General features: G+C 33.9%; 2 protein-coding genes across 5 annotated transcripts in view; one reads left to right on the top strand and one right to left on the bottom strand.

The window, feature by feature from the left end:
• Window positions 1-15,293, top strand: part of LOC135845460 (uncharacterized) — a 219,824-nt gene extending 204,531 nt beyond the window's left edge. The window contains exons 1-2 of one of the 4 annotated variants that reach the window (XM_065364024.1): window positions 11,621-11,984; window positions 12,397-15,293. In XM_065364024.1, the coding sequence (XP_065220096.1) occupies window positions 12,462-14,768 (2,307 nt within the window). In that variant the 5' untranslated portion in view covers window positions 11,621-11,984; window positions 12,397-12,461 and the 3' untranslated portion in view covers window positions 14,769-15,293. Of the gene's footprint in view, window positions 1-11,620; window positions 11,985-12,125; window positions 12,241-12,396 lie in introns of those variants that run through there. The other 3 variants (XM_065364026.1, XM_065364027.1, XM_065364025.1) reach the window with 3 other exon arrangements.
• The window catches only part of LOC135845463 (alkaline phosphatase, tissue-nonspecific isozyme-like), a 199,436-nt gene that overhangs the window by 152,168 nt on the left and 21,487 nt on the right, over window positions 1-25,781 (bottom strand). The gene's annotated exons all lie outside the window — the stretch shown is intronic.

Here is a 25,781-nt window from a genome sequence, read left to right as displayed (position 1 = left end):
TAGGTGCGAGGATTCGTGCTTTTGATTGAATCGTTTGGTTTTAAATTGAGATGAACTTCGAGGTTTTGAAATTCATGCTCAGTATTGGGGTGGATTTTTGAAGAAAAAAAAAATGGAGAGAATTCTGATAAAATTGAGTGAAGACCAAGTCTAAAGCCTTTTTTTTAAAACTAGAAAATCTGGAAATTAACTTGAGGCTCCAGAACGGTCCAAAGCTATCAAAAATAGACTTGGGAGATCGAAAAAAAAATACCAATCAAATTTCAGATTTTTTCGTTAACGCGTTCGCGAACGATGATTTTTTAATTTTTTTCAACAATAATTGCTAGAGAGAATTTGAGATCTAAACTGGCACAGAATATTTGAAAGTATGTGCCTAAATTAATCGAATGAGTTCCAAAGGTGGCAACTCATATTTCATAGGTGCTGCATTTCATTTTCACCTTTTATACTCTTGCAGTTACAGAAAAAACATGAGAATCCAAAAATCCGGCGAAGGTTCCATAGAACGGTTCAAAACCATCAGGAATCGACTTGGGAGGTTGAAAATAGGATGTAAACCAAATTTCGGCTTTCTCGGCCAATTTGGTGGAATTTTGAGTTTTTTGCCATTTTTGGCCCAAAGAATTTTCAAAAAGTCGCCAAAAATCGGAAAATGAATTTTAGCCCATGAAATTTTGGTTGGTGGTGTGTGCTGGAGTATTTTATTGATTCTCTTTCGTCTATAATTCAAATTTTTTTGTGCTAGTTGGGATAGGTACTTTCTCTGTTATGTTAAAAATTCATGGTGTCGGAACAAATTGAATATTCAACCAGTTACAGCTTCTTCAATTTTTAAGATGAGCCAACGCTGAAAATGGCCTCTTTAATGATCCATTTAAAAATCAAATTCAATTTATCTACAATGTATGTACTACCTATATTTAAAAAATTATGCAACCTTGCAGGATTCATGTAACTTTGCCACTTCAGTTTTCAAACCTCGGCAACCCAACGTACACTTGGAACAGTTTAGGCTTCTGTAACCTAATTTACGAGCAGAGCCAATGAGAGAGGAGAGGCGGAAGTTATGGTGGTTCGACTGACTTTTTATCTTGGAAAATTGATGGGCGATTCGATAAAAAGTTGTGGGGGAGGGGGCTCAAAAAACTATAGGAAAAATTTTGGATGTTCAACTCGAACTTTCACTTTTCTACTGGAGTTTCAAATTTTCAAATTTATATCAAAAATTAAAAAAAAAAAGTTTTTCCAAATTTTTTTTTGTGTCAATTGATAGCATATATATCCACTTGAAAGTAAAAAAAACGTTTTTTTTTTGAATTTTTTCACCCTCACCCTATAAGAGTTTTGCACAAAATACGAAAATGATACAATTTTGGCCCCGTAATTTTTGTTTGGCATTTTCGGCAACATTTCATCTGTACCCAAGTCGACCTAATTTTGAAAGAGTAATTTGTTGAGTTTTGCCAATTTTTTTCAACAAATTTCGTGATTCAAAATTGTAAATAAACAGATACATGTACATGGATGGTTACCCCCCCCCCCTCAAAAGTCAGCAGATTTCGAAAGTTACTCAGAAAGAATTCTAGTTCTAGAGATGTCTCTGGAGGGGAGAAATGGGCCCTCAAAAGAGAGATCATTCAAAGAAATCTTGGTTTTTTCGCTCCTTTCGCTACCCAACCTGTTTTGGGAAAAATGGTCCAGTCTCAAATGAAAGTATTGGAAATTTTGGATCGATCTAATGCTATTAGGGTTCTATGTAATGAGAGATTGAAAATTAGCAAATCACTTAGGTATTTTTTGGTAAATAAGTATGTGTTTTAAAAATGTTTCCTCATAAATATTTCGCATTAATTTAGCAAAAGTATTGAAAGATGTCATTCCTGAAACTGAGGAAATATTTTGGAGCGCAGTGGTGCCAATTTTTTTGTAATTACTGCCAATAAATTCAAAAAATCGAGAAAAATAGCCAAAAACTTACAAGATGTTTTTGATTTTTTCGAGTTGGTTGCAATGACAGAAAAATTGGCACCACTGCGTTCCAAAATATTTCTCCAGTTCTTGGAACGATATCTTTCAATATTTTGGGGTAATGAATGCGAAATATTCGCGAAGAAAAAAATTGTTAAGACACGTAGTTAGGTACCTACTTATTTATCAAAAATACCTAAGTGATTTACAAATTTTTAACCACTCAGTGTCAGTAGAACAGTAGAACCCTAAAAAAGGCATTGGATTTTGACGGAAATAGCTGTACATAGATTAAAAACACTCACGCATTGAACGTGAGAAGACCGACTTTTCTTCAAATATGAGTATTTACATACAATTAATCTTTTACGAACAAATTGAATCACTTTTTTGGAAACAATATTTATGTAGCAAATGATCTGTTTACAATCGAATCGAATCATTTACGAACGATTGCTGATTAAATAAATTGATTGATTTCTTGGTGAATCATTTGCAAAGCGCTAAAGGATCAATTAATTTACGATTGATTCGGTTTCTGTGAAAATATGGTATAGGAATTGATCTATTTTCAAGGAAAGTGTATCGAATCGAATCATTCACAACCGATTGGTGATCGGGCAAATTGATTAATTTCTAGGTGAATCACTCGAGAACGAATTGATTAATAATTGGTGAATTATTCGCGAACGAATTGAATTTCTTGGCAAATCATTCGCGAACGAATTAATTCGTGTAAGTGACTCGTTCACGAACGAATCGATTCATTTACTTAATTTTTGGTGAATCATTCACGAACGAATTGAATAATTTTTGGTGAATCATTCGCGAACGAATTGAATAATTTTTGGTGAATCATTCGCGAACGAATTGATTTGTGTAAGTGATTCGTTCACGAACGAATCGATTCATTTCCTTGATTTTTTGTGAATCATTCACGAACGAATTGAATAATTTTTGGCGAATCATTCGCGAATGAATTGAATAATTTTTTGGTGAATTATTCGCGAACGAATTGAATAATTTTTGGAAAGTCGGTAAAGCAGGTTGGGTGGTGACCGGAGCGAAAATGCTCTCTCTTTGAGGGCCCATGGCCATTTCTTTCCTCCAGGAGCACCTCTGATGGCTTCGAAGCTAAACATTTATCAGTGTAGCTTTCAACTCAATGAAGCTACTATCTGCCAATGGCCGCAATCCGTCTACTTTTTTTTTTTTTTTGGTGTTGCACCCTAAGGTACGTTTTTTTTTCAAATAATTTCTCTGAAAATGTTCGTTTTTTCAAAGTATTGCTAAAAACGTTTGTCTCGTTGTTAAATACCGAAAAATTTTCAAAACCATTTGTTCTTCTTTTTTTTTTGAGGAACAAGAAAGTTTTTAATTTTTTTATGAATTACCTATGTAGTATATTTACCTGTAATTCATTTCAAAAAATTTCAGAGATGCCTCAGGCAGCCAATCCAGTAGTTTTTAGTCGTGATAAAAATTTTCAGTGGCCATTTTCAGCATTTCCAATCGGTATTTTTACGACACCTGTCGCGGAACACTTGGAATAAATATTTGCAATTATTTTATTTGAGTCCTTTGCTCTTCATCAGTCAAAAATCCGATCCCAAATAATATCACATTTGTTTTGAAAAGATGAAGTAGGTACTTAAAAGGTTTATTCTTTCTGCATACTGACTCACCGGGTAAAAATAATAATAACAGGCCCGCTTCTTTCCCTCGACCATTATTGCATCTTTCAATCACGAAGCAATAAATTCGATAGGTAGTTTTTATCGTGAAGTAGATAACGTAGATTATATGATTTTCTAATTATGTAATCTCAATGTTTTATTCATTCAACGGAGAACCACTCATCGGCCATATTACTCTCGAATGGTCGATTCGAGCCGTCGAAAAAGGCATGAAAAAATTTAATAAACTGTTGAGTTTGTTTTGAAACGAGTGTTGGTATGCTTATTGCCTTTGTATAGTGTATTTCACATTGTATACTTACGCTTCGAATAGGAGTTAAAATGAGAGTACCTAAATTTTATAAAAAGTCTGAAACTATTGGCTGCCTATACTGCTTATATGTATCGATCCCGAATATCTTCGCTTTCATTACGTAAAGGTAGGTAGACCTATGTAAGTAGGAGAAGTTTTCCTCTCTCATACTTTACCATATACATTATAATGGATTGTGTTTGGTATAAATACATCTCATACCTATGCATGCGGTATCCTTTTAAAAAAATTAAAACACTTAGCCGAAAAACAGAGAGGATTGTGCTTTTCAAAATATTAGTATTGAAAATGGGTACCTAACACTTTATACTCGAGAATACATAAGGCAACGTTATTTTTGGGGATCGCGGTATTAAAATTTTTTTCTCATATTCTAAATAGCGAGGAATTTTTTAAAACTGGATTATAATTTCATTTAAAAATCGATAAGTTATTAAAATTAAAAACTTTGTCGGAGAAATTTTCAATATGCAGGATTACTTGGAAGCTTTTTTATGTGCAGCGATGTTCGACGTTGAAATAAAAATATAAACCTGGTCGGCGACCTCGTCGTCGTTGAAAGAAAAAAAAACTATTCAGAGTACATAAAAAAACACAAGTAACGATTAAATAAAACCCAACTTATTGGTCGGTTTATTAAATATTATGAAAATACGATTTATTCGCCATGATTTGTTTGCCAATGGAGACTATATAATGTGAGTAGGAGTAAATGTATATCTAGCTACGCCACGAGGCGAATTTTTTTTTCATTTGCAAAACTGCAGCACCGAGTCCGAGTTTGAGAAATCAAAAGAAAACTTCGATTTAAAAACAATGAAGGCAGGAGAAAAACATATAGTATAAGGTTATTTGAAACTAGGGGGCTACGCCCCCTGAGCCGCTTCGCGGCTCCAACCCCCGGCTCGCGCCCTCGCTTCGCTCGGGCTGCTCGCATGGCCCTCGCTTCGCTCAGGCTTTACCTCTTCCTTTCACTCAACAGCTCGCGCCCTCGCTTCGCTCGGGCTGCTCGCCTGATCTTCACGTTGCTCAAGCCTCTTACTCTTGTTTTCATACAGTCATAAAAAATGTAACTAAGAAGCTCGAAAACAAATGAAAGAACCCTCAAGAAATAAGTTTTTTGGATTTTTGACCGAGGTCCACCACTTCAAAAAATTTGAAAAAAAATACCTATGTACTTTGGTTTGCACCACTTTTAGGTTTAAAGTAATAGCAGATTAAAATTATTTTCTTTTCGGCTTTTTGCCTGGCATACAGTCCATGAAATTTGTAAAAAATCTACGAATTCACCTTCCCTATTTCTATACACCACAGAAGTTTAAAATTCTATTTTTTTTTTTTTTTTTTTTGGTTCCCCAAAAGATACTCTGCGATTTATTAATTTGATAACATATTCTTGAACATATGAATATTTTCAAAATTTGGGCTTTAAAAAACCTATTCACTCAGTGATGGGATATCAAAATTGTATTTTCCCCCTTATCTTCGATTTTAGAAGCGGGAAATTCCCCACTTTTTCCGACAAAAATTCATGATATTATTTCCCTTGGTTTTCCCATTTTTTTGAAATTAAAATTACGAAAAAAGTACCTACTAATAAAAAAACAAAAAAAGAAAAAAGTGAGGAAAAAATAAAAATCACAACTGCTAATTTTAAAACTTTGGTATAAAAAATGGTCCGATATTATTATAATTTTTTTAAGAGTAAAGCCACTCAAATCTCAAAATCTCTTCACTTTCTCACTTTTTTGGTCGAAATATCAAAATTTCATGCATTTTTTTCTCATTTTGAGAATCAATTTCTCATGTTTTTTCCTATTTTACAATTTCCCACGATATCTCATCACCGAATTATTCACTTATCACAACAGGGGCACCCTTTAATGATTTTTTTCTTGAGTGATAAGTAAAAATCTATTTCAATATGAATAAGATTTCAAACATTGTTTTTTCAAGTTCTTAAAATGCAGACGAAATATTCTAAAATCTGATGTATCTAATATCTCTATCTATCCTTTCTGTGTTTCCCAACTCACCCCCTCCCTCCCTTCCTTCCTTCGAAATGCAAATTCAGAGTTACTGGTGCATAATGTATACATGTATGTAGGTATGTAATGTATGTAAGCCTATGTGATCTGGTTTTCGTGGAAATTGTGTACAATAAGGCTTGGCTGTTAATTATTGTCTTATTCATATCATTGATGCATGTGTCTGGTGTTGTAGAGTGTTTGGAAACGGCAAAAAAAATATACATTGTATCATGAAATGCTTTAAATCAAATGTAGGGTGAAGAGGAAGAGGCGATTTTTTGTATTGTTGTGAGATACCACAGTCAGGTATTCGCGAAAGAGCCACAGAATACTCGCCAACCAAACCGGTTTTAGTGCATGATGACATGTTGAACATCCCTAAACGTTCCAAAACGTCGTTTTACTGGATTCGGCTGTATAAGTTCTCAACTTTCAACTCGCTCTAGAAGCTTTCCTAATTAACTTTTCAAAGTTTTTAGATTTTTCCTGACAACCTGTTATCCACACCTTTCCACACCCCAAGTTTGAGCTTTCTAGCTATCATAGTTTCTCTAATAATTTCTATCACCCAGTAAGTAAGTAAGTAAGTAACATTCGGCGATATATATATTGAAGTAAACACATATTTTGTTTATTTGTTCGGAAATGGAAGAAGAATCTCGCTGTAAAAAGAAATCTCAACTATTGTTTCTTTCAAGTTGGTTGTTTATTTAGTTGTACGTGTATTTACGAACTACTTCGTTGTATCCGGTTCCGGATCGCAGTCTTTTTTCTCTGTTTAACGATGGTGGGCAGTTTTGGCAAAAATGACACTTCCTGCTGCAGCTTTCCTCCTACATTGTGAACTTCAGCAGCATAATCTTTGAAGTTTTCATCGTCGTCGCTCACGTGTCAATATATTCAAACCAGCTACAAATTTATGCTTAAAAGTTGCAGGCCTCTCACAAAAATACAATTTAATCAGCCGCTTGGCGAGAAAACGAAAACACCTAGCAAGTTTTCTAGCATGTTTTGAACATGGCGTCGAATCACGTTAAGATATATCTACCTGCATTAAATCACTTACACGAGCGAAAATGTGGATACGATGTTTGAAATGATTCAATGCTAAAGCAAACCTTCTTCTTAATGTAACCTCCCTTAAAAGCTTTTTTCCATTGTTAAGCGTCGCTGATCATAGCTAACATAAGTTTGTCGCTATCTTTTTCTAAAGCTATTTTTATACTACAAGAAAAATTTCTCTATTGACAGTTGACTTTTTTTTTAACGAGCTAGCGAGCCAAACACCTCGCTACCGACATCGAATTTCAATAATAAATGATTTTACAGATGGGAACCACTCGCTCTGCGCTCTGCAGCTCGTTGCTGCGAAAAATATGAGGTATCGAAGGCAGATAGCGAGGAAAGAGGAGGCATTCCAACCGTTGCCAAAGTATATAGGGGTCCAAGCGGGCAACACGTGGCTGTACCATGTTGTATTAGAGCTCCAACGCCAATAAAAAGTTTTCCATGCCTTTTGCACAAAAGTTCACAATAATCGCGTAGTTTAAAAAAGTTGGATAAATTATGAACTTACAGTACGACTATACGCGCGAGCTTTTTAGCCATTACCGAAGGTACCCATCGAACGGGCATTGTGAAAAAAAAATTTCGTAATTTTCGCACCATCCCCCCTTCCCCCTTTATATACTTACTTGAATTTCGTACCCTGGTAACGTTTCATGTACCTAAGTTTCTGTTTCGTTCTTTTATTTTTATTTTTATTTTTTTCATTTTGATTGAAATTTGTATCTTTTTCTTCCTCCTCTGTATACCTTTCTCGTGAGCTGAACATAATGAGTACTTGTGAAATGAAAAAGTTACGTCGTAGTAGTAGTAGTATAGTCATTTTAATGAAATTAATTGACGAAGATTAGTTTTATTTGGGGGAAAAAGTTCATTGTCGAAGTTGACTCGGTCTTAGTCAAATGTCAAGTGCTTTCTTTCAAATGACGCGAACGACGATGAAGAAGATACGATGCTTGTGCAGCGTTCACATCTCAAGAGATGCGTATTTCTTTCGGCATTTTTCTTGGATTTCCTTATCTTTTTCTTAAAGAGAGAAAGAGAAAGAGATATACACAGAAGCTCTAGTTCCAGTGTGAGAAATTATTACGAACGTTGAAGTATCAAAAAAGACGACACTGATGTAATTTTATATCAATTAATGTGTGCAACGTGAGTTTATATACCTACATTTAGGCTGCCGGAGGAGAAAATTTAAAGAAAACAATCGTCGAGTTGTGTTTTTAAATTGAATGAAACTGGAGAGTATTTTTTGGTGAATTTTTTCATAGTAGAAGATTTGACTATTGTTGACTGTCGTTGAATCGACTCGAGAAGTAGGTACCTATACCTGCCTGCTCAGTGCTCGCGAATTGATACTGGGTGAGAAAAAAAAATAATACCTCTTTTTTTCTCTCAAGAGAAAACTTAAAATCATGAATAAGTAGGTTCCAGGGATTTATTCTGTTCTTAATGAAAACATTTTGATAAAATATCATTAAGCGGGTTAAATAGTATATTTTTGCATCAGACAACGGATGAATAATAGGTACGTTCTTCGTTGTTAGATAAGCTTATTATAATGTAAGATGAGATTAATTGGTACGTCGTTTGTCACGAATTTTTACTGTAAACCCTTTGACGCCTGAAAGTAAATTTCATTGCTCGAATGAAGTTCAAATTATGATCGGAAATTGAATTATTGTGAGTAAAATGAGATCGGTTCCATTTTCGCATTACGAATCGAACTTTGAAATAGAAGATTTTACGTAAGTCTTGAATTTTATTATTGGTACAATATTGAGCAATAATTTGACTTGAAATACCTTAATGTTTATTATTTTCATCGAATGTGCGAGATTTCGCCATTCTAATAAACTATATCAGGTTCATTTTGTGATAGGTATACCACTATACCTGCTTCAATATTCTAAGTAGGTAGCTGGTAGATAGATATCATTAGAATCTGAATTTGGATTTTGTAAAAATCTTCTTTTCGTTGAAAAGTGGTTACAAATGAAGTTGATTTAGAAAAATCATACTTAGTTTTTCTACAGAAATTTTCTTAAAACTTTTAAAATCCAACTAAGTAAATTTTAAAATCGAAAAATTGTGTGAATTTTTGATGCACATTTTTTTAGCCTTTGCTTTAAAACATTTTTAGGAGAACTGTGATTCCAATTTTCAGAGTTTAATCGATTCGTGATTTTTTTTATACAGGATAAGTAGAGTTCAAATTTAAAATTCGGGAAAAAAATCCTTCAAACTTCTTAATCACAAAAAGTCGTTTTTTGAAAAAAAAACTGAGGGTCTTGAGAGAAAAAATGATGTGAACTAAAGAAAATTGAGATACTCATTTTGAGAAATTTTTTGATTTCCACAAGTGAGTAGATATAAATCAACCTCATATTATCATTTGCAAAAATCTTTCGAAATAGTAGCGGTTGATCAAAAAACGATAAATCATTTTTTTTTCAAAATACGTAATCTTTGAGAAAATTTATGGAAAATTTCATATTTGAGCCGGCATAAAAAGAGGGGAAAAGAACCAACTAATTAAGTCAAAAATTTTCAAAAATGATTATAAAAAAATGTGATCCATTTAGATTTTGAAAAAATTCGATTTTTTGTAGTACATGAATATGATTTTCAAAAAATAGAGGAGGGAAGAGAAATGAGCCGAGACCAAATTTGAGGGCAAAAGGAAGGAAATTTCAGTCTGTGAGGATGAATTCTAGTTTATGAGTGCTGAATTTCATTTTCACTCCACTTACAGCATATTTTCGAAAGTTAGAAACCCGAAAATCCGCTGGAGGCTCCAGAACGGTTCAAAACTATCGCCAATCAACTTAGCACGTCGAAAATAGTTTACAAACCAAATTTCAGCCTTCTACGTCAATTTGGTAACATTTTGATTTTTTCCCTTCATTTTTGGCCTAAATTTGAATTTTTCAAAAATTCACCAAAAATTGAAAAATCAACTTCAGCGCCTGAAATTTTGACCCGAAACGTATTTTGGAATCCTCTATCGATTCCCTTTTGTCAAGTTCAAATTTTTTTGCGCAGTTAGGATAATTTCCTTGTTAAGCCACTTTCCAGCTGGTATAATAAGTGTCTTTTTTTTAACCAAAAAAAAAGGATTAAAATAGGTTCAAAATAGCTGTGGATTATGAGAAAAATGTAGGGTGGACTTTGACCAAATTCAACAAAAACCTCAATTCTGAGTCAAATCGCCCAGAAAATTGTTTAGCTTATTTGTTTCATGTTCTTGAAGGAAGGATATGGGCCAGACGGGATTTTGAAAAAATTGAGGTTTTTTCGCTCCCATCACTACCTAACCTGTTTTAGGAAAAATGACTTAGTTCCAAAAGATGATATTTGAGATTGAGCCTCAACCTCATTGCAATTAAAATTCAAGACCACTAAAATTTCACTACACGATTGAAAATTTACTAATTTCTTATTTTTTTGGAGTAAGTTCGTGTTTTTTGTTTTTCTCAAATATTAAGCATTAATTTTTCCAGAATATTGGAGAAATATCATTTCTAAAGGTGGAAAAATATTCTAAAGTGAAGTTGTGCCAATTTTTTAGTTACTATTGCCGATTTCAAAAAAAAAAAAAAAAAGGAAAAAAATAGCCATTAACTCGTTAAATTTTGAGACAGAAAAAACACGATTTATTTGAAACTTTCTTTTCATTGAGGACCCATATCTCTCCTTCAGGAACATTTTCAACGCTTAAAAATTTGCTGGCTGACCTGATAGGTAATTTATTTTAAATTGAAAATTCAAGAACCTTGCAGGTAATATTATTAATCAATTTGAAAAATTAATCAAAACTGATTAAATACAATCAAAAACCATGGTAGAAATTTTAGGTCTGCTTCTAGTCCCCTTTCCTCTTCAAATAAATTTGGCCATCATTTTTTCACAATATTTTTAAAAATTTTGAATGTTATTTTGATGAGGTCGAATGAAATCCAGTGTCAGTTCTTGAATTTTTAGTGAGTAGTTTTTGTCTTCTTATTGTTAGGTACCTCTACCTACCTATTATTTCCTCATTTTATGGATAAATAAACAAACAAATCGTCGCCCTTTTCATGTTAGTACCTTCAAAAAAAATTTCAGCTGAAAAATATTTTCAAAATCAGAATCCATCATTTTCAGATAGAGAAAATTTTCATAGTTACAATGATAAAATCTATAAACACTCAGGTTGATTGGATATAAAAGAATAAAGGTCTTATCCGCGAGTTTTTAATTTTTTTCCAAACTCTCTCTCTCTGTTGAGATTTTGAGGTTTTTATTAAAATAAAATAATTTGATTTAATAATAAAATCACATTACAATTGCCTACAGCATTATTTTACTTAGATAAGATAGTCATCAAACAGCTTTACGTCCACTTTATTTTATTTTGTGTTATTCATACGTTGGTAACTATAGGATACATTAAAGCCAACCAGAATTTTGTAGTTTTTATCTAATAGGCAAGAATGCGAAGCACATTATATGGATAAAAATATCAACTCACAATCATTCATGTAGTACACCACATACACGTTATCCAAGTCGATTATTATATTTCCTATATCTCTCTCCACCTTCAGGTATATAAAAACTTACCGTAAGTCGTGTTTTATCAAGATTTGATTCATTTGGCTTGGTGAGGCTTTTATAATTAAACGGTTTTAGTTCTCAAACCGACTACAATATTTCATTCGACTTTGTACACATTCAACTTGTGTACGAATTTTAATTAACTAATCAGTGATTAGAGTATTTCGTGTGGTTAAATTTTATTTTACTCATCTTCACCTCGTTGTATATTTTAAAACAGAATCGCGTTAATTTTTCAAATTAACTAAGTTGCTGTGTATTTTCTGTGTAAGTTAAGCTAAAGCAGCGCCAAAAAGCAATGTAAAGCAGGTATGTTGAGCAGGAGTTGTAATGGTTATTGTTTTATAAAACAGTGTTTTCGTTGAAACGTTCAAAAAATTGAACGTTTTGTGTAGGAATATTGTGTAGATCGTTAAAAATTGCCACTCTCAATGCCTATAAAATTATAAAGTTGAAAATACAAATAGATATCTGATATGTGGTGTCAGGACCGGTGGTCGGTAAATTATACCACCTTTTATTGTGTCTGAATTGTAATCTGCTCATTACTTGTTTTTTTTCAAACGTATGTTATAAAATAGTATTTTTCCAAAACGTTTTTGTCTAAAAAAAACTGTCATGTCCTCCTTTTACAATTTTGAATAATTTTCATACTCATTACGATTTCTCACTTAGGTATCCCTACATCGCAGTAACCATTTCTTTTAAATTCTGATTTCAGATATACACCAACTAGTGATCAACTCGCCATCAACTCAACTCTAACAACACTTCAGGCTCCTCGATATGGCCTCAGACAACAAAAACCGTCTAATTTTTCATCACAATCCAGCCAGTTTGAAAGATATCGCTGCTGTGATCGGAGCAACCCTGCTATGGCGAGCTGAAATCATCAAAAACAACTACAAAATTGATTCTCTGAAAAGAATCTATCCTTCGTTAAAATCCGCCATGAAAATCCCAACTCCGGTGGAAAAGTTATTCGATCGATATATCAGACAGACGAAAAAATCGTTAATCGATTGGATGGAATTCCATTATTTACGCGTTTTCTACCCTTCTACCAGGACTTACGAAATTCTCAAATATTACGACTTAATCCAGTGGCGTTTCGATTGCTCCATCGATTTCGACTGCACAGCTAAAAACCTGATAGCTTGTAAAGATCTGGACAAAGTTACCAGGTACAGAATCGCGTGTATATTTTGCTTCGAAGACGATATACGAGCATTATGGCCCGAGGTTGTATACGACGATACTCTACGCGATCTCGATTTCTTCTCCGATCCTTTGGTTTGTTATTGGACTTTTCGCCTGGACGATAAAACCACCACCATCGATAGTCGTAATCGTGACGTAGCTGCTAGTAAAATGATCGAAGGAGACGTTATAAACACCAGGTCTGCTTTATTATACTTGTGGAAAAATTGCGATCCTGAAGAGCAACGTGAACGAGCTGTGAAAATGATGATGAACAGTTCGGAAGACTGTGCCAAGCATTTGTTACCTATGATGGACGAGTCTCAGCTCGAAGACGTTATTCAACGAGTTGGCTCTTGTATAATGAGGGCTTTGTCGAGATCAGCCGCAGATACGAACTACGTCCTACAAATGTGGGAGTTCATGAAAGACAGAGTCCACGGTGAGAATTTCGTCGACATATTTGATGAAATTGGGAAATTAAATTCAACCCATGTCCATGTACCAGCTCTTCTTTACGATATTTGGCGCAACGCTACGGATGAATTGCGAAACTTCGCCGTTGAAAAGTATCTGGATGGAATCATGCATTTGTTTTACGATAAGGATCATCTTCCTTTGAAGAATCTGCCTCGAGATACCAGATTAATCTACGAGTTACTTTCTTACAAAAGTCTCGAGGAAAGGAATCGATTCTGGTGTGAAGAATGGTACGACCTGATCATAGGCGTTCGTTCGGCTGATTTGGTTAAATTGATGAAATTATGCTTCGAAAACGACGAAGCGATCGCTGCCTTCAAGAAGATAAATTTCATCGATTATTCTAGAATCCAGTATTATTGCGAATTGCTCCTTTCGAAAGGATTCTTCGACGAATTGAACGAATTCCTGAACTTCTGCTCGTCCGATCGAAACGTCGTGGCTGGTCTTAAGAAGAAAATCCTCTGGTCCGAAAAATTCGTCAAGTTTTACATCAACTATTTCGAAGACACGATGAAAATGAGTTCGTTTAACGAGTTCGTCAAAGATATGCAGCCCTTATCGCGTAATCGAATCAATTTACCGGGTCAAATCGTCATTTCTTACTGGAATAATGGCTACTTACGTCAAATCACCAACGGCCGGAACCTACTCGCTGTTAAGAATCTCATATGCTTATTTTTAACCCGTGAAAACGACATGAAAAAGGCGAAGAAAAGCTTCAAGCAAATCTGCCATCGTATTCTAAGCACCGGAAAGTTCAAACAATTCGACGCAAACGAATGGAACGAAGTTTTATTATGGTGTATGAACAACGATAAACTTCAGTTAGACAAGTTCAAAGAAACTATACCTATTCACGACGTTTTACCAGTCTTGTTGGCAAGATGGTTCGAAACCGTCGATGATTCGTTATCAAATCATCCTCGTTTCGATCCGGAAGATTTTATGAACGAAGGCATCTACGAATATTATGAAAATAAATCCATCGAGACCGACGATTCCGACGATACTATCGTCGAACAGAATGGCCTACTTGATAATCGAAACGATTTTCGTGCTAGATCGATGAAGAATGACTTTGACGATGAAGATGTGAATGCGAATAATAAAGTTATATATGACGATAACGACGACGACGTAGACGATCACGATATCGATGGATGCAGTCGAACTTGCGCTTTGGATCAATACGACATGCTGGATAATTTTTTAACCTGGTATTGCTCTGGTAATGAGATGAAAATCAAGCAGCTGAAAATGTCGCAGATTCAGAAGTATAATGTGGCTCCTCTGAATAATGTGCTGAATTCGTGTAACGCGCGTCTCATCAAAATTGTATTGGACTGGCTTTTTGACGGTGATAATATGAAAATCGAGAAGTACAAGACTGCTTTGAGTTACAAGCTTTGACTTATATACCTATTTACCTATAAGTACGTACTTAATTTCGCGAACTGATATTTTATTTTGTTTTTTTTTGTTTTTATTTACTTAAATCATGTTTTGTTTTGATCATAATTTACATAAGTTAATTTTTATGGTGATTAGATGTTTTAAAGAAGGTTTACGTTTTGGTCGTACTGGATGAGTAATCAAATTTTGTTGTGCATTTATTTACCTAGGTATAGACTATTTGTTCTTGAGAGAAAATACACCTATATCTAGATGAACACAGAACATTGATAATTTGGTATTGCGATTTTTTATTTTTATTCGTGTGCATATTTTTTTACGAATTAGGAATTGGTTCCTAAAATGAGGAAATAATCGTTTCATTAATATTATGATTCGTAATGAAAGATTTATATGTATTAGACAAAATTCGACCAGCTGATGCCTGATTATGATTTCTACCACTGTCCAATTTTTTTAAATGTCATGTAAAGTATGATGCTTGAAAATTAAAAAAAAAAATTATAACAAGTATTTGATACAGCATGCTTCAATTATTTCGTTAAATTTACTAATGGCTTAGTTTTTTTTTTTTTTTTTTTTTTTTTTAAGAAAATTCGGCTCATATTTTTTGCCTGCTACGCCCTTTGTCTTTCGTAGCTCATTCGTATTCGTGCTATGATGTGTTTTTAACGACAATTTTTTTTTATGTGTGTGTGCGTTTTTTCCAAGCTGCAACAAATTTTGGATGGAAATGTGGTAATACATAGAAGTCATAATATAAAAATACTCGTATGTGTCTAGTTGAAAATTTACTGTAAAAATGTCTCGGCGAATATTATATTCGAAAAATGAATGAGGTTCTCTTGATGAATGAGCCACGGTATTGTTTTCAGTCAGATGTTCGCTGTGTGGTTTCATTTCTTAGGTACCTACTTATTTGTTCCTTCACTCGTTTGAGTGTCCTTTTAGCATAATTCTTACGTTGAATAAGTTTTTTTTTCAACTTTGAAGTAATAAATCTCTAATTTGAAGTTTGAACTCCAAATTTCTCATTGAAGGGAACCACTAGGTATTGAAATGAACTGCTTTTGATCTTAATAAAAGTTGTGTTTTTGTATTCACCTTCTAATTCATTAAAAACCTAACCTTTTTTGGAACATCAAACTTTCGAAAAATCCAACTTTAGGTAAAATTGAAACTAAATATGGCGTTTAGTTGAAATATCAGTTTATATTTTCAATTTAACCACTCTACCTCCTCCCCCAACTCTCCTCCAGCTCCATTTTACACCATTGTTCTTGAATATATTGTCAATATACAAAAAGTCATTTGTTCTGTTTTATGGTGACATTTTTAAAAATAGGCACCGACTATAGGTACACTCATTTTTTGGACCCAACTTTTCAATGCCTCTCATTAGCCTTGCTCTCATTTTGATGTAAAATCCGAAAAAATATGAAAATAAGATACATACAACACATCCATTTAACACTGATTCGAAATCGTCGTTGAGTATGGATATTCAATTTTTTCATGGACGTCTCAATATCCGGGTAAAGGACTGGAGTAAAAATTCATTTTTTTTTTGAAGATGCTCCAATTTGAATGAAAAGAATATTATCTGAAACCCTCCAAACCAAATTTTCAGCCGCCCGAACTGATTTTTTGATTTTTGGCAAATTTTTGAAAATTCAAACTGACCAAAATTCTTTTAGAAATCATGGAAATTAATTTAGGCAGTTAAAAATTGAGTTGTGGCTTATTCTCGGCATAATTACAACGTTTATTCGCATTTGAACGGATTTCCAGGTGGACACCTTGGGAGTAATTTTTTGAACAGTGTTCTTCGGCTAATTTCCACACCTTATTCAAGATGAATTGAAAACTTGTGCTGAAAACTACCAGAAAGGGTGCAACGTAGTTGAATTCGGATCTGGGAAACTGATTTTAGACAAGATGCAGCTTTTTGCGGAAATTTCAAAAATTTTCCTGAGAACAGAAATTTTTTGATTTTTTGTCTTTATAGAAAAATATTGGTCATAAAAACGCAATCGAGGTTTTTTCCAGGAAATCTCACCAAATGTGGATAAGTTCGTGAAGTACGAGTATGATTAGAAATATGTAATTGCCACTGCTCGATTTTTAGCTGCCCAAATCAATTTTCACGCTTTTTTAAGAAATCATAAATCTTGTTGGAGGGCGCAGAATGACTCAAAATGGTGAGACAGGGTATCCAACAGGTAGTGAAAGTAGTGAATAGGGTGGAAAAGTGGTGATTTTAAAAATTGGTGGTGAAAGTGATGAAAAAGTATTGAATTTAGTCAAAAGGGTAGTGAAAAAATGAAAAAATTCAATTGCGGAATAAAACCCTTCAAATTATTGAAAATAAAAGTTTATTTTTTATGAAATTGAAAAATACCTTGTTTACAAATTTGCTTACAATTTCAATTTTATGAATGAAAAATTTGATTTTGCCAATTTTTGTGTTTGTGGGAGAGGAGGGGGGTCGACTGGAGAACTTTCTGAAAATTTGGTTGAAAAATGGTAGTGAAAAAGTAGTGATTTTTTCAACAAAAAAAATCCGTTAGATACCATGTGAGATTCAGATCTAGGAGGTGTGAATCAGTTTTAGGCAAGATATATAGCCATTTGTGGCAATTTCAAAAATTTCCTTTCAAACACAAAATTTTTGAATTTTTTTCTTTTTTGCCAAAAAAGACAAACTTGAGGACTGAGGTGTTTGCCTGGAAATCGGCTCAAATTTAGATAAATCCTTGAACAGGCCGAGAATACATCATAAATCGGGTTTTATCTGCCCATATTAATTCTACACTTTCTGGGGCAATTTCATAATTCTAGAAAAATCTAAAATTGTGCTGAAAGTTCCAGAATGACCGGAAATTGTGAAATTTTTCTCCGGAGTTAATCCAGAGAGCTGAAATTTCGGCCTTTCAAAAAAATCCTTACAAAAGAGATCTGGGTCATTCCACGCCAATTCAACCAAGAAGTGGTAGATGGGTTCGGCGATTTTTTTGAAATTTTTCCTATGGAAAGACCTTCCTAAGGGATGACCAATGGCGCGAATCGTAGCCCTCTAGCCCATTTTTAACGGCAGCCAGGGGGGTGTCAAAGTTTTCAGTGAACCTAAAGTATCATCCATTTCAGCAGTGGATTACTCAATAACTGCGATACCTACCAAAGTGGAACTTTTTCCCATAGTTGAGGATTTTGAAAGGCTTTTTGGTGATATCATAAAAATCAGTGTTGCCACTTTTTTTCGTACAAAAAATTAGTTCAAAAAGTTTCAAAACGTTGTTTTTACATTGTTCCGGCTCTCTAAAATTCTGAAAAAAATATATTATGGACAACTTTTTATGCTGAACTACATATTGAAAAATTAGGATGGCAGTATGTCGCAAAGTCGATTTGATAAAATTCAAAGTTTGCGAAAAAATGCGATTTTTTGACTTGAAACATGAAAAAAAGTTTTGATTGGTGAAGTTGACCCATTTGACCCCTATATTTATTTTAACTAAAAGGACTGACCCAAGTAATAAATCATCATCATCATTAATTTTTGTGCTATGAGTGTAATTTTCATCAACTTTTTCATGAAATGTGTCAGAAGGAAGTCAAAATAAGACAACTGAATAAATTTAAACTTTTTTTGATGTTTGAAATTGAAAATGAATTTTTTTGGACTTTTGATTTTTTTGTGAGTAGTTCAACTTTACCAATCAAAACTTTTTTTCATGTTTTAAATAAAAAAATCGCATTTTTTCGCAAACTTTAAATTGTTTTAAATCGACTTTGCGCCATAGTGCCATCTCAATTTTTTAATATGTTGTTCAGCAGGAAAAGTTGTCAATAATATATTTTTTTCAGAATTTTAGAGAGTCGGGACGATATGAAAACTACGTTTTGAAACTTTTTGAGGTAATTTTTAACACTGGTTTTCATGATATCACCAGAAGGCCTTTCAAAATCCTTAACTATGGGAAAAAGTTCCATTTTGGTAGGTATCGCGGTTATTGAGTAATCCACTGCTGAAATGGATGATACTTTAGGTTCACTGAAAACTTTGACACCCCCTGGCTGCCGTTAAAAATGGGTTGGAGGGCTGCGATTTGCGCCATTGGTCATCCCTTCGGAAGGTCTTTCCAAAGGAAAAATTTTAAAAAAATCTCCGAACCCACCTACCACTTCTTGGTCGAATTGACGTGGAATGACCCGTCTAAATGAAATTTAGTGCTCAAGAATTCAAAATTAATTTCCAACAATTGAATGATTATTTAGCTGCTGAAAATTTTTTGAATTTGAGCCGGTAGAAATAGATTTTAATGTTACGAAGACGATTAACCCGAGTTTGAAGGTTCTGAATATTTTAGTCTGTCCCTTTTTACTTATAGAAATTTTTCCGAAATCAAAAAATTTCCAAAGTTCTGCTGAAAATTGAAAGGTCGGAAATGGGATATAATCAAAATTGGTGCGCCTCCAGAACAGTTTTTGAAAACTTTTAATTTCATCAGGGTCAATGATCTTGAGAAAAAAATCAATACGAAAGATAGATCTAAAAAAAAGCTACAACAGGGGCATCGAATCGAATGAAAATCTGTATCACGTTTATGTGAGGAGCTCATTGCAAAAATAGCCCTTGTCCAAAATGATAATAAAAAAACAAGCAAGACAAAGACCCACTGTAAAGTCCTGATGAATTGCTATAGTGTATTGAAAGTGATTTTTTTATCAACTTGAGTAATTCCTGTTACTCTTGGAAAAACTTTTAGAGGACTATCATACTGATGCATCCATACAATGTAGTGGAGAAAAGAACCTTCCCATTTTTTTTTCAAAGTGACAAGGGCTATTTTTGCAATGAGCTCCTCATGTAGATAGCCAGGATGTAGCCTACATACTTCAAACCTTGAAACAAGTGTTCAAAATAGAACTGAAAATAAGACCATTTTGAACTTTTACCTCTTCCAACTGCTGTAGTCCTACAATAAGTTTAAGAGCATAAGATGCAATAAACCAAATTTCAAGAAAATCGATTTTGAATCAAGTACATTTTAATGAGAAAATTCCTGTGAAAATGAATAGGTGGACTATTTGTACTATACCTATATACGTTACTCTTTCTTCTTATGAATACCTACCTGATTGTTAAAACTACGAAAAAGTTCCACCATTATTCAGAAGCATTATTGATTGAAAAATTTTTATCAACCCTCTTTCGACTTATCTTTATAATTTTCTTCAACTTTTCTTACGAGTATTTAAAATTCCATTGAATGAAAAACAAAATTCTTTCTTTAAAGATAGTTTGGAGCTATGAAAAATTTCCATTTTAGGCTTTTGTCAAAATTCAACGAAAAATCCTGCAGTATTTACCTACTTATTTATAGATTGTTTACTAAGTGGGATTTTCCGTTAAATCGTATTCCGATTCATCTCCGATATTTCCGAATATACTCCATCTAGACTTTAAATACACAAAGTAAAAACATGTACGGCATGGTATACGAGTACTTATACTTATACGAAGCATCTTAGGCGATAATTCACACCGCACACGAATCGCCAAGTTTCTCCAAACGCAAACTGTATACTCGTACATAAAGTTTCGAACCGCGAAGATACCGAAAATTGGGAAAGGAAATTTAACATGGTATTTTACATAATTATGTCTTAACTGCTTATTCGACGACCGACGGTTGAGTATAAAGTGGAGGGCTCGGAACAGTAAATGAGACGAAATTAAAATAACGTTTCGCCTCGCATCCTTGGCGATGATAGAGAAACATCCAGCAGCTACTCCGTAGAAGCGAGCTGCCCTTCGCAAAAGCAACAATATACTATATACAGTGGTATAGATATAGAAAAAACAATGTAAATTATCAATATAATTGTTTCCAGCTGTGTTCAGTTTTGGAAATGTTAATACGCGGCAAGTGTTTTAGGCTTTAATGTTTTAACACGCTTTAAAGCAGGCCCGGAACAGTTTTTCTTTTCCGTTTGCTTTACTATACCTACTGTAAGTGTACGTCTTTCTCTCGGTAGTATTTTGGCCAAAAACAACCCTTCGTTTGGTATCCAGTTCCTCCTACTTACCCACCCTTTTTCCATTACACACGTCCAACATTTTTTCTCACCTTTTTCTTTTCTTTCTCGTTTTGGCGTTAATACTTTAGAATGTGTAATTTTATATCACAAAACGTTGCTAGATAGGTTGCTGGGGAAGATTGGTGTATTGCAAGTTCTCACTATACGTATACCAGTTTATTCCCTTCTTTCGGCCATAATAAGTGTAACTTTCTTAATTTAATTTGTTCTTCGGTAAACCCAGGCTGGAAAGCTCGAATACCTTCGGTGAAAAGTGTATTGTTACCATTTCGATAAATATTTTACAACCGTCGAATCGTTTTACAACAAATACCGTCACGTAAAAATCCTTTTTTTATTGTTACGGATTAAAAGGTGCACCCCTTCTACCGTGAGGTATTGAAGCTCGATACTTAGTTAGTTTACTGTACACGCCAATAGTTTTCTTTCGAATTCCTCGCTCGTCCTCTAAATTACACACGAGCGGAGACGAAGACTAGACCGAGGCAGCTACCTACATTTTCGCAGGTTTTTATTAATTTCACCAAACGATCCGACGAATTATCAGAGTGTGAAAAAAATAAGCACTCGGCGACGTTGCAAAATTAATTATTCTTTTGACAAAAACGTACGAGTAGGTAGAGCACGTTTTGTAGTACTTTTTTTTCCTATCTCTCTGCCTGTTTCTCTGCACAGCACAAAGCACACATAGGTATCTATATACGTTGTACCATCGAGGTACCTATATGAACCATAAAACGAAATATTACGTTCATTATAACGACACGAAATACATGACGGATTAAAACTTACGTATGCATCGAGGATTTACGCGATGCTGAATTTGCTATAACTTTTATTATAACGAAAGCCAGCTTTGTTGGGCTACGTAGTACCTATTCAACAATGCTACGTAATTTGCGTACATGAGACTATATACAGAGAAACTTGAAAAGAGTCGGCATTTCGATCACCTATTGAATGATTTGATGGTGGCGAGAAATTTTAATATATTGAGATTTTTACTACAGAGAAAGTAGGTAGGTAGGTAAATAGTAATAGGTACATATGAATCTTCATAAGTCTCCACGCATGTATTGCATACTCATTGAAACAAATTGTAAATATCTACCTACTATGTTAAGATTATGGTCTAAATACATAGCAACGTGTAGGTATTCGGAAATTGAAAAGATTTTGCACGAGTTTACCATTATACATAGAGTGAGATTGAAGAGGGGGGGGGGGGTTAAAGTTCAGCATAATAAAAACTTTCTTAGCATTATTCGCATTGAATTTGCGCTAATGTACAATCAAATATCATACGTGTAAGGAAGAGCTGAATTTTTCATTTTATAAAGGAAATTTTTATATCTCGTATGTTCAAACTGTACTCGTTAGTGTAAATAGCACACACATACGAGTAGGTAGAGGTACCTAGTTTTTTGTTTATTTCTGCTTCTTCTTCATAATATCTAACGTAACTGTACTTCATTCAATTCGAAATGCTTACGTTTCTTTTCTATTTACCATCTTGTATGTATGTGAGATTTGAATTTTGGCTGTAATATGTGTATGAATGTGAAGTATGTATGTAGTAAGCGAATTTCTGAAAAATTGGAACGATTTTCCAAATGTATTCTATTCTTTGTGAAACGTCTTTATTCGAAATATATCCTGAAATTTGAAGAAAAAAAAATCCAACAAAAATTCTCTTTACGAAAATTGATGAGATATCATCATTAAAGTGCCATATCCGCACTTTGATTGTGAAATTTTCATATTTTATTTTGAATCCTCAAAATACTACATAAAAAATAAACACAGATTTATAAGGTAAATGCCTAACAAAATGACAGCGGAAATGCGAAAAAAGCAGTGAAATAAATTTTGCAGAAATTGCGTTAAATATAATTATTTTATATTCTTACATTGGCATTGGGAATTAAAATTGATGAAATTTCAGTAAACTTGAACAGAGTTCAGTAAGCTGTATAATTATACAAGTACTTAAGATATTATAAAACGTATTAGAATGGCATTAAAATAACTTGAGATGGCTAAAAAGCAATAAAATATTCAGCAATTAAGAAAAATTTGATAAAACAACCTTAAAAGTTATGATTTTCTTTACAGTTAACGTTGTTTATGAAAATCACCCACAATTAATTAATACAAAAACAAAACCGTTTTATAAACAAAGATTCTTCTATCAGATATCGTCGCTTTTAAAAACTAACACAAATGAACGCCTGAATTAACAAAACCTCCTTAAGCGTACTGGTTTTCCATCCACTTAACATTGTTTTTCAATAACTACTGATTTCCGAATAATGAGAGGTGATGCTGTTTTATAAATCTTAGATAAATTCAAGGAAGGGAAGGGTATGTTTCGAGTAATGTTTTCTGTGATTGGTTTTTATGTTTTAAACAGTTTAGTCATAACAATCATGACTTTTGATCTCTTAAATTGAGGTAAACGATTGGATGTCACACCGTTCAATTCAGAGAAGCAACCCATTCTCTTCGAGAAACATTCTTAATGTCCATTGTCCAAGGAGGAAAAAGATCAGGAGTTCATTGTGATGAAAAAAAAGGTGATCATAGGTATTTCTGAACAGATCAGATTATATTATGTAGGGGAGCGGGAGGATGTTTTGGACACTTTTCTTTGATTTGAAATTGCAAGCGATTCGGAGTCAACGAACATGTGTTGCACTCTGGTGGCGGCGAAATGCATGAAACACATGTTATCATGCTGAAAGGGGGACATTTCCATACTCACGCACGCTTACACACGCGCACACACGACTTGTCGAGATGCGAATGAATGCGATTCTCTGCAAAAAGCCCCCCTTTCAGCAAGTCGATGGTGGCGCCGCCACGAGATGTTAATGCCGAATAGGAAACGCCTAGAAAGGTGGGGTTGGTCTCATTTGAAAGAGGATCTCAATGCGCACATTTTGACTTCTGAACAAACCATTGGACTTTGAAAAAACACCATTTTGGGTGGATGTGTTGGACAGCAGTGTGATGTTTTGGACACGATAGGTGGATGTTTTAGACATGCTGAGAAAAGACGTTTTTTTGAATGTTTATTTTTGGAAATCCCAAATTTCAATCCATTAGAAATCAATCGTCAGTATCTGTCCACATTTTCACACAATTTCAGTAGACTCGGATTGTTTTTAATATTAGTGAGGCAATGTTTAAGAGTCGTCTTTTTTATGCCATATTTTTCAGCCAATGCTGGCCTGCTCAAATCGACATATTTTCAGGAGGCAACTTCAAATCGTTCTTGATTAGCATTTATCATTCCAGACTCATTAAAAGTCTTTCCTGGATTTGTCGGATAAAACTGAGGCATTCTTACACCAGTTACACCCAAACATAACAAATTAACTCGAATTTATCGCAGTGTCCAAAACATCCCCACTATGCCATATCTACTTAAACTAGCTTTGGGAAAAAAGTATCAGCTTTTCACGAAAAAATAATTAGTGATTATTGACGAGAAGGAATCAGAGATTTCATTTTACTTGGGCTCTTGACGAAATTCCTCACGGTTATTTTTCAGGAGCTCAAAATGTGAGACGAAAATTTTTTCCAAAAACAGCACTTCAAAACAAAAGCTGAAATATTTTTATCACACGAGTTGGTATCCGGTAAATGTTATCAAATATCAGTTGTGGTACGACATTGCCACATAATAGTGAAAACCCAGTCAAAAAAAATCAAACTAACTCGTCAAACCAGCAACTGTCCAAAACATCCTCCCTCTCCCCTATGTACGAGTATTTGATGAGATCTGCTTCAGGGTTGTACTTGTTTAAAACAAATAAAAAAAACAACAATATTGTAAACAAAATTAAATTTTAAAAAAAGTTTTACTTTTTTTTTAAACGTGTTTTTTTCAACTTCAATTTCCTAAAAAAATGTTATTTTTTCAATTTGTCGTTGAAAAAGAAGTGAAATTGAATGAACTGTATTTTTAGATTTTCATTTTTCTTTGTGTACTTTTTTTCTAGACAAATTTTGTGTTTTGAGTTCAATTTTTCAATATTACTTGAGCCTTATAGCTATTTTATGACGTCACATCTTGAACGTTTATGACTGGATATCGGCTTATTTGGAAAACTGGATCCAAAGCAAACGAATTTGTGTTTAAAACACATTTTAAATTTAAACATGTTTAATCCTTTTAAACAAGAAAAAAAACTGTTTTAAAACCAAAAAAAATCGTTTTAAACAAAAAAAAGTTTGTTTTAAAAAAACACGTTTTTGTACATTGTACAACCCTGATCTGCTTTTAGCTGAAAGCATAGCAGTAACATCGTTCATCTACCTACAAAAGTGACCAGATTTCATCAGATCCGATCAGACTTGTGTCAACTGATTTGATTAGATCTGCCCAGAGGAAAATGATTGTATCTGATCTGAACATTAATAATCAATCAGATCAAAACTCTGATCTATCTGAAACTGGATCCAGTAACTTTCCGGATCTGATCGGGTCTGATCTGGTTCCATCATCAGGTCAGAACAGAACAGATATAATCTTATCAAAACTTCGATTTGCAGGTCAGATCTAATTGGATCTGGAGAAAGTTCGGATCTGATATAGAGTCTGATCGATTCAAGAAAATCATATCTACTTAATACTTATCCAAAAAAATATGTACTAACCAGATTTCATTAGCTTCGACCAAACCTGTTTACACTGGTTTCTCAAGGAGGAACGATTGGATCTGATCAGGCTTCAACATATCTGATCTGATCAGAACATTCGATTTTATTTAGATCTAATTTGGATCCGGGGAATGCCCAGATCTGATCAGCTAGGTGAGCTAGGTTTGACATATTATAATCAGTTCAACCAAGTTCTATCTGGTCTGAACAGATCTGATCCGATCAGAACTTTGATCT

The sequence above is a fragment of the Planococcus citri genome, chromosome 4 (assembly GCF_950023065.1).
Source record: "Planococcus citri chromosome 4, ihPlaCitr1.1, whole genome shotgun sequence".
Taxonomy (NCBI): domain Eukaryota; kingdom Metazoa; phylum Arthropoda; class Insecta; order Hemiptera; family Pseudococcidae; genus Planococcus; species Planococcus citri.
Note: the sequence above shows the minus strand (reverse complement) of the source record. Positions and strands in the feature narration are given on the sequence as shown.